Raw genomic sequence first — 15363 nt, 5'->3', positions numbered from 1 at the left:
ATTGCAAACGTCATTGAAATAATCAACCAGTTGCTTGAAGACAACTGCCATTCATGCATGACACGGTGGTAGATGCAAAATAACCAAGATTGTATTATATCCAGGTCAACTATTTGATATTATTGAGTGCAAGCGTCAATCTTTTCACTAGCATGGGTTACAAAATGTATTATTAAAGCAAGTTATTGCTGTCTATACTATTTACTCGCAGACATCAATGCTTTTTTTTAATATTAGATATAACTCCAGATGCCAAGCACATAGAAGCCCAGATGGTGAATAAACACAACTGAAGGAAAGAAGTAAACTTGGTTGAACTTACCAACAGAACATCAAATTCAAAGGTTATTTTAATTACAAAGCAAGCTGACCTCAGAAGACGACTTTGGATACTTTTAAGCTGACTTTTATTTTTAAAGGATAACTATACAAAAGTTATTTTATTACAAAGCAAGCCAAACTTGGAATCCAACTTTGGATTCGTTTAAGTGTGCCATTTTTTGTTTTTTAATATACAAAGTCAGCCAAGATATGGAAGCTAAAGCCAAACTTGGAATCCAACTTTGGATTCGTTTAAGTGTGCCAGTTTTTGTTTTTTAATATACAAAGTCAGCCAAGATATGGAAGTTAACTTTGGTTCCTTTTCACCGGTATTCACGGGAATTTTGAAAATTAAAGAATGGAACATAGTGTTTCATGCACGGACATCAACAACTCATTGTTGCCCAGAAGATTTGGAGAAAATAAAATCATTTGTTAAATTCATGAAGGCCAGAAGAGAAGATAATTTTGCCAACAATATCATTACCATGGATGAAATTCTAGTGTACTTTGATCTCATTTATGGATGGACTAATGATAAGATGGGGGTTAAAAGTGTGAGAATTAGCATGACTGGTGCAAATTAAAAAAATATCTGACTTTGAAGTTTCTGCTTCATGAGATGTGTTGCCTCTAACAATAATTTTTCATGGTGTGAGAAAGCTAAAAAAAATATTTCTGTTCTGAAAGAATGGATTGTACATATGCAGAAGAAGGGTTGTGTTGATGAGATGATGCTGTAGTGGATTAAAGAGTTTTATCTCAAGTACACTGTTTTATATTTTTTTTATAAATTTAATTTGGAGTGCATTTTCCGACATGTAATTTATGACTCGAAAATACTGTTTCCCAAAACATACAGTGCATAAAAAATTACTTTAAAAATTAATTTATGTTGTCCCAACAAATATGATGTCCCAACTCATATGGTAAATATGGTATGGTATTGATGCTTAGTCTGGGGCACTCATGTTGTTTAGTCAAACTGCATAGACCCATGACTGCAATCACATAATATGCTGGCAGATCAGGATCCATGTGGTTTGCAATTTCAGTGACATCATAAACAAATATTTATGGTAAACCATAGAAAATCATTTTGCAATGAAACTTCCCTAAACCAGTTTCTTTGTAACCAAACCTGTGCAGACTGGCCAAAGAGAAGTTCTAATGCTGGTCAAATCTCTATTTAACAGATATCCTCATAAAATGACCAGAATTTTAGGTTTTAAGAGTGTGCAGCTAGGAATCTTTCAATATATATCCATTTTTGTTATTTAAAAAGTGAAATTAGGGTAATTACTGTAAAACTTGTCGATAAATGAATCACATGGGACCCCCCCCCATATTGACTATGTTAGATGTGTATTGCATTGTATTAACAGTATTATTACATAACACTTCAATAATTACTTGAAATAACTAATTACAGCTACAACTCTGTTGTATCTGTGTTCATACTAACTACATTTTACTGCATATTATTATCATCACATCAACAATTTACTTGACCACTTTAAAATTTTATAAATATAAAACTTTTTTAAGTTAAAATCTGAAATTTCTCCATCCACGTTATCAAGCAAGGTGATTAGGTGTTTGCTTTCTTCCTTTAGAGTGCTACTTTGAAACCATTTCTATCCCTGCCTCTGTACCTTGTTTGTCAGACCATGCCTGCATCAATGATACTATCATGTAAAGAATAAGATTGTTTATAAGTTGTATCTTAAGTCACCAATTGCTATTGAGCATCTGATTTTCATGAATTTATCAATCAGATTTTTTTCTGAATGATTTTGTGATGAAAATATGCATATGTGACATAAACGCTTACAAATAGACAAATGGACAACTTTGGAAGTTTGTAACTTGCTTTACATATCAGTAACCTGTTTGATAGCACTGTATTACTAAAGATGTAAAATCAATGTTTCAACAATTGGGCATATAGGTGTTGCTTGATTTGTGTTTCTTGAAAATCCATCACTGTTGGCAGCTAATAATGTTTATGCAGTTTGAGAATCTCTTGTTTCAAATAAAGTAACCATATTTGATTTCATCAGTGTTTAGCAAGCAAACACATATAATTGCTCAAGATTAGATATGGCAAAACTACCGCCAAACATTTATATTTTCAGCCATGAGTAATTTGCTCCAGTTGTATGTCTTTGGTATGTTCACTAATCTTTAATGGTGTTAATTACAGTGTTTAAAACTTCTTTGAGCCATGCTACATGTACATGTATATATTAAATGTTTAATCTTTTCAAGCCCAATTTTGACAGAATTATTGCCCATCTTTTTTTTTATCAATTTCTGATCTCCACTACAACTGATTCTTGTAACCAACATATTTTGATGTGATTTGGTATGTACATTTTCTGATAGATCTAGATGCCCTTATAATGCTTTGGTGTCATCAAATCCAATTTCAATATAGTTATGGCATTTGTTAATTACCTCCATATTGGATATAGTTATAGCCTTTGATAATTATCCTTACATCTTCACATGGGTTGTAAATGGCATATCTCAAGAACCAGTCAACATATTCTTGTTTGCCATTTGTGGGTTAAGTTTAATTTAAAAGAGCTATGTCCTCCTGATCATTTGTCATCATGACTTTGGTGTCCACAAAATAACTAACCCAAAAGTTTGGGGATTTCAGACAAACCTGGCATGTAACATTGTGTTAATAAAACCTTGAAAAGGTTATATTTCCTGCATTTCACAGTATAATTTAGAGGAGCTGTGGTCCCTGGTTGCCCATGGTTCTAACTTAACTATACTCTTTTGGATTTCAACTTAATTTGGCATGCAGTTTTATCCTGATCGGGCCTTGAATGATTTTGATTTTCAGCATGCTACAACTTCATTTCCATTAGTTTTGGACCCTTATTGTCCATCTTAACTTTTGTTTCTTCAGCATAACTTTACAAAGATCTGTTGGATTTTATCCAAATTTGTCATGCAGCTTAAATGATGTGGCACTGAACGAGTTTTATTTCAAGTGTTCCATATTATTATTTAAAAGAGTTAGTTCCCCTGATTGCCTAACTGTTACTTTTTGTGGCATAATTTTACTAAGAAGTATGCAACTGTGGCAAAAGTTATCATGCACCTTTATGTTGTTGAGACTTTGGGTGATTTGGAATTCCAATATGCCATGTCATCATTTAAAAGAGTTATGGCCCCTGAACATTGATCTTCTCCAAATGTTGTGGTTTTCCAAGATAAGTTCTGCTGTTTCTGTTATGGATCACTGCCATCTTACCTCTGTCTGCATGGGTTCAAGTCGCAGGTTCGGCCTATGTTGGTATGTGAGAAAGCTTGCCAGTAGCTTCTCGTGGGTCAGTGGTTCTTTCCGGGTTCTTCCTCCACCATTAATACTGGCCACCATGTATAACCTATCTTGCGCTGAAAAATGGCGTTAAACCCTATAACAACAGCAACAACAACAACAAAAATCCACCAGTTATAATGGCACCATGTATAGCCTGTCTTACACTGAGAAAAAGTGTTAAACCAAAAACAGCTATAACAAACAAGATATCAGAAATAAATGCATACAACCTTCAATGAAGCAATTATGCATATTATCTGATATTTATACTAATTAACCTTTTTGTCATTTTGTGTACAACATATACCGTTAGATCTTAGCTTTGCATATATTAACTTAGTGCCTTGCCATGCTATAAATAGGGATCATTGTAAGTTTAATGCTTAGTTATCCATGTTATAAATAGGCATCATTGTAAGTTTGATACTTTGATATCCGTGTTATAAATAGGGATCATTGTAAGTTTAGTGCTTTGATATCCATGTTATAAATAGGGATCATTGTAAGTTTAGTGCTTTGATATCCATGTTATAAATAGGGATCACTGTAAGTTTAGTGCTTTGATATCCATGTTATAAATAGGGATCATTGTAAGTTTAATACTTTAATATCAGTCAGAGGCCTAGGGAATGCTTAATCACGCATATTTGGAAGCCAAGTTTTTATTGGGGATGCAGAAAATCACTTAGGTGAGAGTTCTCTGTATACATGTAATAAGTGGGCGGCAAAATCAAAGACTTGCCAGTCCTGCTTCAGCCACCTGCTTAGTAGGAAAATGTGTTGATAAATTAGCTGTGCTGATATTTACAGTGACAGAATTTAGTATCTGAAAGCACCCCCTCCCCCAATGTACATGTCACCATTATAATAGTACATTACAAGAACATGCTGCAAATACTGGGCGGCAAGATCAAAGGCTTTGACTGGCAGCTGGGTGGGATAATCTACTGATATTTATAGTGCTTGAATTCAGAGGCAGAAAGACCCAAAGATGTACATGTGGTCATTTATAACAGTACATCAAATAAACAACTTGAGCTTTCATTATTGTGTTCATTTCTGAATGTAACGGAATATGCAGTGCACATGACCTCGGAATCATGACATGTTGAGACTTAGACTTGAATGAGTATTTTGTGGTTCAACAGCAAACTGACAGAGAGTGTAATGAGATTCAGGAGAGTGATAAAGTTGCTAGAACTGATAGTTTGGATGGGACAGTAGCCAAGTGTAAGAAAGTGTGTGATGCCTAGCTTAGTGCTTTGAATAAGACCTTCCTTGGATCAATAACATTCAGACTCACTCTGATGGACAAACAAGAGCTATGTCAGTGTTTTAAAGAATGTAGAAGTTAAACTTGATGGCAACCAACAGTTCTTATAATTTGCATAGTTTTCTGGGAGGGGATTGCAACTTGTGCTGGTGGGACTCATAATTTTACCAAAATGGGAGTCCTGGACTCCTAGTTTTAAAATCCTAGTGAGACCTCTGTCCATGTTTAATAGGGATCATTGTAAGTTTAATGCTTTGATATCCATGTTATAAATAGGGATCACTGTAATTTTGATGCTTTGACTTTTCTTCTACAGAAACCTGGAAGTGAAATTGTAGTTGCAGGCCATGTTAAATGTGAGAGTGATCTACCGAAGAAGTGCTTTTCAGAAGTCTTCAAGAAAGATGCTGAACAAAAAGTTGATTACTTTAGCTGCCAGACATGTAATTTTAAATGTAAGTTTTAAGTTGTATGTTAGTTTTTGTAAAACATTTTAAATCTTTCAGATTTGATTTCCACAATTTATTGTGATCAAGCACTTTTTTTATGATGAACCAGAAAAGAATCATGGACTTTACAAATAATGAGGTTTATCAGTTTATATGAAAATTGTAATATCCTATATTGTGAGGGCTTGGCTCTTTCTTTATATAAATTTTAATGAACTATGACATGTTTTATCATTTATTGTTTATCTTGTAAGAGAATATTTTTTTTTGTTTAGAAGAATTTATCTTCCTGAAGATTTGAGCAGTTTTTAACCTTTATATTTTTACAACCTTTTTAAAGATATTTACCATTTTATCATGAATGACTGCATATTCTCATTTATTTGGTTTGTCATCCTAAAGTTTTTGAAACTTTTCATGTTATATTTTTAGAATTAAACTTCTAATCTATAATATATATAGCCTGGATTGTGCTAACATACCATTAAACACTTTGCACACATACATACACACACACACATACATACATACATACATACATACATACATACATACATACATACATATATACATACATACCTGCATGCATACATGCATGCATGCATGCATACATACATACATACATACATACATACATGTATGGTTATCTTAATGAGTCTATATGGATAAATGAATTTGTCCTAAGTGAATAGCAAGAAATGGGAGGCCTGTAATTTCTTTTTGTCTTCAAGAAATACCAGTTAAAAAAGTAGTTTGAGACCCCATTGTTTTTGCTGTTTTGTTTTAATCTTTAAGCCTGAGATGTAAGCTCAGGTTTGATTTACTTAAACAGTTTGAACCATAGAATGTTTAGAATTTTTTTAAACTTGATTCCTGATTTATTCTGCTATATTTCAATAACAAATTTGCATTCCATGTAGAGTAAACAGTATCTTACAAGAATTAAGCATTTTAGAGCTTGTGTTTGACAATTCATGCAGAATACTTTCAATAATAAATGATTGAATTTTGTTGAGAAAAATGATAGAAATTATTCTGAGCATATATATAAACATTTAATTTTCAAAAGAAATTTAACAGCTGTGGTGACTCAATGGTTAACATCTTGAGGTTCAAATCCTGTTCAAATCAGGCTGATTCAGTCACTCTAGCATGTCTCTGGGCAAGCCATTTTATTACAATTGCTGGGGCATGAAATAATCTGTAATGTATTGATGTGTCACTAAACAACAAAATGTCTTAATCCTAATTCAAAGCAAATTGAATTCAAATTACATTGTTTAACATATTTGTATTTGGCTTGTAAGTTTGCTCTTTCCTGATTGGAAGATTCCATTATTTGCTGCATATTTTCAGTATAGTCAGTACAGTGAAATTTTCCTAACCTGAATCTTCTATAAAGTGACATCCTTTACAGATAAACTTCCCAGAAGTTTATGGTTTTGATGATAGTAACTGGTTTTCACAAGTTTTAGTATATATATATCTATATATATATATATATATATATATATATATATATATATATATATATATATATATATATACAGTGTGTGTGTATGATAATTCATTATCAACAGCATCACAAGACATTGTTTTGATTTTAATGTATTGATGTGGAAAATGTTTATTTATTTACATATACATGAAAAATAATTTGACTTCTCACTAGTTACTTTTAAAAAAATATCTTTACAGGGATTTGCAGGTCATGTATGATTGTTTGCCATCAAGGTAATTAACTCTGTCATCAGGGTAGTTAAATCTGTTTCTTACTACTTTATCTCTCCATCTTTTTGTTTTTGGTAAGTGAAGGTTATCACTTAGCATGTAAAAGAAACGTAATTTCAAAGTTCGATCATTCTAGCTTTAAACTAATAAATTTAATATATTGAACAAACTAGATATTATGAATATTCTATAGCAGACTAAGAAAACAGATTTTGGAAATTACTGTTGAATGAAGTTATATAAAAAGATTTTTTTTCTATACAGATCACAAAGTAGCCCCTTACATCATGGAACACAAACCATCTTGGTAAGTATCATACTTTCCAAGCATCCAATAAAAGGGTATATGTCAGTAAGTAGATAAGAGGTGCTGTATATATTTGCATAATGCACTGGCAAATCAGGGTTTATGTTTGTTCTGCTGATGGCTCCTAACAGACTGCATAGACTTCACATTTATGCAATGGCAGTTCTGGTTCTGTGCAGTTTGCAGATGGACAAAACTTAAACATGAGTATGTATGGTAGTCATTACTTCAGCTTCTATTTTAGAAAGGGGAAGGAGATGAAACAATTAGCAATATTTTTCTGTACATTTGTAGATCCTCCATGCATAAATAATATCTTTTTATAAATTTGTGTTAGTTTCTTCCTGGAATTCAGTAAGATACAGAGATGCAAAAATAATTTTTTGTAATTTTGATCACAGTCATCAAGTTATTTTGCACAAAATTATAATGACTCATGAAATGTCGCATTAAAATAATGATTAATAAAGTATAAATTATTGTAATCTCATCAAAATATTTTATAAAGTGGCTCAGACAGTGTTTCATGTAACATTTTATGCATGCATAAATATTCTCATGTGAGGGGTATTTAGTGTTACTTTGTTTTGGGGGTGGGGATGAAAGAACACATATTTCTGCACAATAATATTAGTTCTACATGATGACATAATACCAGGACCAAACTTTCTGGAATGGCTTGCAATGGAGGTAAAGAAGAATTTTATCAGTTTGGGCATTAAAAAGTCAAAGGTGGAGGTCACTGTTAATCAAAGAAGAAAATTTGTTTCCTCGCAGTATTATTTGTTCCATATCGCAGACCTCAACCAAGCTTTGTGGAGAATGTGCACTTGAGACAAGGTTAAAAGGTCAAAGTCACTGAGAAAAAAAAAGAATGGCACAATAACTTTAGTTCTACATCACAGACCCAGACAAAACTTTCTGAATTACATGCACTTATTTTAAGTTAGAAGTCTTTTGGTTATTTTTAAAGTAACTGTGGCTGAAAAATGGCTTCTGCATAAAAGCATCAGTTCTAGATGAGGTTCCTTCACCAAAGATTGTTGATGGCTTACACCTTTGTCAAAAAAGAAGCCTATCTTTTGGGTAGTTCAGAGTTTAATATCACTGTGGCTGAAAGAAGAAAATTGTTTTTTCGCATAATAATCCCTTATTCTGAACCAGATATTTTGACCAAGGTTTGTGGAGGGATTTCACTTAAGGTATGGAAGAGGTCATTTGGTACCAGAAGCTCAAATGTCAAGGTCATTGTGAATGAAAGGAAAAAAATGGGTTTTGCACATACATTATTATTTTAGAGTAATTTACTTCTTCAGACATTTGCAAATGGCTTGTGTAACTGAATAATTTAGAAACATAGATTCAGTGGTCTAAACTCATAGGTGATGGTCACAGTAAGTCTAATAGGAAAATAATTTTTGTGCACAGTAAGGTTAATTTCAGTAAATTGTTAATAATGTAAGGTAAACCCCACCCCACCCAACAATTTAAAATAGATTTGGCTGCAACATATTCAGTCATTGCTAATATGCACAAGATTTGCTTGGCATAAAAATAACAAAACATTTTAATGAAAACAAAAATGAATGTGAGAGGAAATCAGCCGTACTTAATGAAAAATATACACATCATTAAAAAATGTTGCAAAATTCAAGCTTTATCATTGACAGTTATGCACATAATGTGCAAATGCACAATTTAAGATGCCTCTTCTATGTCAATCAAATTGATAGTGGCTTGTTATCAATCATTTGTATAATGCACAAACACAGGTGTCACAGTGAAAGATAAAAACCCATCTATTTTATGGCCATTTTCATTAGTTACTAGATGTTGTTGGTAAAACTTTTAAATACATTTTTATGGAAGAAAGAGGATCCTCTTTTATCTGAGTTTCATTTTAAGCTAAATCAGATTGGGGACAGAAATAAACTCTTATCCAACCTTGTCATTTCATATGTCCATTGTCCATAGTTTACATGCAGTATATTTTTGTAGGATGTTATCATTCTCTGAGACAATACATGTAGACTCTGATATTTTTTAGATAACCCCTATTACTTAGCCCAGTACTCCTAAAATTATTTCTTTGAGATAATCCCATTTTCTTCTTGTCAAAGAAGGCATATCACATAGCCCAGTTCTCCTAAAATTATGTCTTTGAGATAACCCCAGATTCTTCTAGTCAAAGAAGCCATATTACAGAACCCAGTACTCCTAAAATTGTCTTTGAGATAACCCCAGCTTTTTCTAGTCAGAGAAGCCATATTACATAGTCCAGAAACTTCTAAAATTATTTATTTGAGATAACCCCAGCTTCTTCTAGTCATATTACATAGCCCACTTCTCCTAAAATTATTTCTATAACCCCAACTTCTAGTCAGAGAAGCCATATTACACAGCCCACTTCTCCAAAAATTATTTCTTTGAGATAACCCCAGATTCTTCTTGTCAAAGAAACCATATTAAATAGTTCAGTACTCCTAAAATTATTTCTTTGGAATGTGAATTGAAGATGTCATTGTTTATAGCACTTTCCTAGTATGTCACAATATAATTTTTTATTTTTTTTGTGCATATTGTCTTGTACACAAATTTCATGTATATGTAGATAATTTTTTTAGAATTTTTTTTCTTCTCACATATGACATGATTTCCTTAAATGTGTACTACAACAACAACTGTGTGTTGATGAGGATCGATCAATTGCTACTTAATTTTTCACCCATGCATGAAAGATTATATTGTGGTGAAAGATTCCAAATGACACCATGCTGGCCTGGTCCTGTTGTAATGAAGCACAAGCACACATATGTAACTGACAATTCAAGATCCCCATGTCAAAAGCCATACTTAAACGTCCTTGCAAAGCATGTAAATTTCCAGGTACATGTATTAAGCCAGTTTACAAAGTTTTGAAATTCTGTCCCAAGTCATATTAAAGTTCTCAGCAGTCACAATTTTTAAAATTTGAGTGTAGGTTTGAATTTTGTTCTTAAGACATTTCATGGCTTCATTGCCTGGTCTGTGCAGGATTCCAATCCACACCTATTTTGGTCAAGAGTCTGGCATAACCACTTAACCACCTTGATTTCATATATGAATGAATTAAGTGTGATATTTTACAATTTACTACATACAGTTTACAGCAATCAATTCAAGATTTTCAATGTTGATCACTGCTTCTTTTTCTTTTGATTAGTCATTGTGGCATCCACTTTATATATCTGAAAGTTTATTTTGCTTTGGCTCTTCTACAAGCATAAAGCATGTTGCTATTTTCAAATATAAAAACATGCATAATTATGTATTTAAAGATTCTTTTTTTTATTTCTAATTTTCCAGGGCCTGTTGTTACTGTCCAAAGAAGAAGACATGTACAATTCAAACCAGTGGATAAATATTCTGAAAGAGGACAGTTTTGCAACTTAATATAAAGTAGGGGGTCAATAACAGCATTTCAACTATGAAAATCCTAGGTGGATTACTTAATTGTGCTAAAAATGGGGGTCGTCTTATCATCAGACAAAACTTCCTGATAATAAAGTCTGCTACAATTTTCAAAATGTAGGTCTTGATGTTGCTTAGTATCATTGGACAAGTGATCCTCAATATGATGACATTTGCCAAGACAAATTCCACTGTACCAGGGGTTGTGGGTGGGGTGCAATAGGCTATCTGGTGTCTTTTGAACAGAGTATCAGGGATGTGTGGATTGGATCGCCCAATGCCTCAAACTAGTCTATTGTCTCAGTTGAGCATGTGACTTAAAGTGAGACTTTAGTCACAGGAAAAAAGCTTTTTGCTTAAATAAAAAAGAAGAAAAAAAAATCTGAAGTAAATACACTCATTACTTAAACACTGGCTTATTTGCAAAGGATTATGTTGAGTACGCCCTCTACATGTAACTGATATGAACCACTTAATGCAATATTTTACTTATACGTGTATCAGCAAGACCAATAACATGGACTGGTTACCTAATATTAGCTTGTAAGTGGACACGTTTTTTTATGTGATTTTAAAAACTAGTCAGATGATGGAATATTGTATGTTGGGTTGACCACTTAAATGTGCTATGTTTGCTGATTTTATTTTAATTGCCTGGTCAAAATGTATGCAGGTGATGTTTATAGCATCAATAGTTGGACATGTGCTGTACTTTATATTAAATCAAAAGCTCTCATCATCTGACTTTAAATTACCTGTCCTAGCTGTAATATCATAGCATCAACTGAATTTTGGATAGGTCAGCAAAGGAGACAGTGATTCTAATATTGAAACTAATATACTTGTCCATAAACAAATACATTATGGTGTCCTAGAGTGGTCTCAGATTTAGAGAAATTCTTATTACTATTTACATGTGGTGGAAAATAATGGGACTAATAGCAAACTAGTCAGACAAATCACTTTCCTAAATCAGTTGAGCTGATTAAATGGGTGAAAAAATTCTCTGCACAGCATGATTATTGAAAACATGTTGATGTGTGTGTAATTAGGATTTTTAACGTAGTTTTAACAATTTTTCAATCATATCGCTATGATGTCTGCAGTGTGGCAGTTTATAGTGATGTCTAGCCCTGGGGCAACATGCCATAGACATGTAGCATGATGTCCCACCCAGTCACATTATCCTGACATCAGGCCTACCAGTCCTAACAATAACCTCTTAATGCTGAGCGCCTAGCAAGGCAGCGGTTAGTACCATTTTTGTAAGTCTTTGGCATGACTTGGCCTGGATTAGAACCCACTACCTCCCGCTTCCAAGATGGACACTCTAACCACTAGGCCACCGGAGCAGTCACATGTTGATGTTTTATAATCCCTGTGAATTTCCAGTATTATCATGGATTTCAAGGATTCTTTACTTTTTCCATGAAAATTTCCATTATTGATATGGATTTCAAGGACTCTTTACTTTTTCCATATGAATTTCTATTATTGACATGGATTTCAAGGACTCTTTACTTTTTCCATGTGAATTTCCATTATTGACATTTATTTCAAGGACTCTTTACTTTTCTTTGTCCATGTGAATTTCCATTATTGACATTTATTTCAAGGACTCTTTACTTTTTCCATGTGAATTTCCATTATTGACTTTTATTTCAAGGACTCTCTACTTTTTCCAGTATGATATCCTTGCAATAACAACTCAAAGAAAAGAATGATTTTTCTTTCAAGAAGAGGAATTAATTGGCAGCTGTTTGTACTTCTAAATATATAGATATTACTCGTCCCATACAGTGACCAATCAAATTATCTGATTATGATTTGCTGGTGTAAAGACCCTATAAATTAACATATAAAACATTTCTACAAGGGATATCTGACCAAAGGCACAAAAAAAGTTTCAGCTTTTATTATTTTATTACTTTTTAAAATGTTTTTATCATAAAATACATTATTTGTTACTGGTGATGACAACAAGGGAAAAAATCATTTTCTTCTATCAATATTAAACAGGCATCCTTTATAGACAGACAGCTCTTGTGCAAAGAATATTTAGTTGGGGATCCTAAAATGTTCCATGACTGACAGCTTAATTTCTTTTATTAAGAATTTGACATTTATGAGTTATCAATGTGGACATGACCATTGCAAGTTTGCACTGGATGAAACGATGCCCTAGGCAAGTATCGCCATTGGTGCTAGTGCCCCCATCTCAGAAAAAATATTGCACACTTTGCAAATGGTGCCCCAGGCAGTTACCCATATAGGACTTTGGTACTATTTTGTCTTAAGTAGTAAACTTATGGAAACACCATGATATTACAAATTCAATAATTTTAAATTTCTGAATGCTCGTGATCAAACCTATATTTAGCCAAATAGACCTATCCTTATTGCAAGCTTCAGTTTAGAGAAAGCCATATGAGTTGCAGCATTTTTGTTATCTACATGTGTTTGAATTATGTGTTTTTGATTCTGTATAGAGAGAATCAGAGAATAAGCTCAGTAATGAATTTTCCAAACTCAAGTCTGTAAAAGGGATGAATTACCATAAATAAAACATTGTCTCAAAAACATTTTAGTTACAAATAGGATCAGCTTTATTTTTAATAAAATTATACTTTTTATTATAAACCAGTATGGCCAGACAAACATATATATGCTCTGTTTTATTCTAGATTGTTTTAGACTGCTTCCCTTTCTTCCATAGAAATTAGTATCGGGAGTCCTATAGCCCTCCCCTTATGACGGCCCTGAATGTGGATACAAAGTATTTCATTTATGGTTTCACCACCACTGGCTGATACACTGAGGACTTTTTTGATGTTTTCTTTGTAATCCAGTTATTATAGTGTACACATTCTAGAAGCATCCATGTATCTGAGATCATCTTGCATTTAAATTCACATGAGTTCACAAACAATTTTTCTTCTTGGTATCACAATGACAGTTATTGTAACCTCATTCTTTCTTGTATCGACCTATATACTGGAAATCCTTTTAGTTTGGGTTCTTATGAAAAATTACATTTAATTGGCACTTAAATTGATTGCTTTTTAAAATTACCAGATACAGTCTATTATAAGTTAAGTCAAAGTGCAATCAAACATAGACACTTAACTGCCATTGCATAATGCACTAAGAGATCAGGATTTATGTAGTTTGTTCTATTGATTACTGCTATCAAATTGCATATACCCTGATCTGCTGGCACATTGTGAGACAGCATATCTGAGTCTGTACAAGTTGCAGTTGGATCTGATATATATATATATATATATATATATATATATATATATATATATATATATATATATATATATATATTGTAGTCCTGTTGTTTAAAAATAAATTAATGTTTGTTGTGTACTCAAATTTGTTGCTTGTTGTAACAAGGAAATCCTCATAAAAACTGAATTAACAGAATGTAATAATGAAATTTAATCCAGTCACACTTGTGTCATCTGCACTAATGTTGATTGCTCATTTTTCGGACATTATTGATTTTATTGTCTGCCTGTAACCCATTTCTTAACATGACCGATTTTGTCATTTAATGCAGCTGGCAACATTTTGTTGGCGGTTGCTACCAAAGATGGTTGTGGCAGTCATTTGATATCTTTATCACAAAATGTTATAGAGCACATATGTTTCCTTAGATGATTTTACTATATTTTTAAATGTCTTTGGTCTGAATGAAAGAAATATGATAGGATACCATTAAAAGTTTATTTTTTTTCCTTTCCTGCTTAGTGCCATGCCTTTTGTGTTCTATGAAATGCAGGATGGTACAGTCAGTACTCAGTGCTGTGTAAAATTTAGCTGATAAAATATGTATATTTTATAATATCTTCTATTTTTTTATATTTTAATTTCGTCATTTCCAAAATGTTTGCACATTAAACAAATACCTATATTGTTTGTTGTCTGAGTCTTTGTCTCCATGATACATAGATATTTTTAAAAAATAGAATATACATGTATAAAATGAACTTCAGTTTTCGTAATAAAAAACACATTTTCACCAAATTGAATACTTTATTTCATTGATTTGGAGTGGGCATACAGGTTTTCATGTTTACAATTGCCAAGTAAGCTTATGGTATTGCCTACCATATGACATCTGTCTGTCTGTCAACACTTGTTTGTAAACACTAGAGTGGCTTCATTTCTTGTCAGATGTCAATTAGACTCGATATGTAGGTTTTCATCGCCAAGATTTTTGATAATTTTCATTTTGAGTGAAATCCATGCATACTAATGAAGTGATCCATGCATGCTAATGAAGTGGTCCATGCATAATAATGAAGTGATCCATGCATACTAATGAAGTGATCTAGCTTCAGATTGCTTGAGTTTGTGAATACTGTGGAGCCATATTAATGAGGTTTATCTTGTATCTGATTTGCTTTGCTTCTAAACACTGTCTGGGTGATATTTTGAATCAGAATTTGGTAAGTTTTTGGTATGTCAGCTTATGTCA

The 15363-nt window shown here is 32.6% G+C and overlaps 1 protein-coding gene across 1 annotated transcript in view; it reads left to right on the top strand.

Moving 5' to 3' along the window:
* LOC149801970 (uncharacterized) overlaps positions 1 to 14796 on the top strand; it is a 46051-nt gene extending 31255 nt beyond the window's left edge. Inside the window, exons 11-14 of the mRNA XM_089956365.1 lie at positions 5254 to 5392; positions 7085 to 7120; positions 7382 to 7424; positions 10770 to 14796. Of these exons, the coding sequence (XP_089812491.1) occupies positions 5254 to 5392; positions 7085 to 7120; positions 7382 to 7424; positions 10770 to 10824 (273 nt within the window). The 3' untranslated portion in view covers positions 10825 to 14796. The remainder of the gene's footprint in view (positions 1 to 5253; positions 5393 to 7084; positions 7121 to 7381; positions 7425 to 10769) is intronic.
* The last annotated feature ends 567 nt before the right edge of the window (positions 14797 to 15363 follow it).

The sequence above is a fragment of the Sinohyriopsis cumingii genome, chromosome 4 (genome assembly GCF_028554795.1).
Source record: "Sinohyriopsis cumingii isolate HCF-2022 chromosome 4, ASM2855479v2, whole genome shotgun sequence".
Lineage (NCBI taxonomy): Eukaryota > Metazoa > Mollusca > Bivalvia > Unionida > Unionidae > Sinohyriopsis > Sinohyriopsis cumingii.
This window is presented reverse-complemented; position numbering and strand designations above follow the sequence as displayed.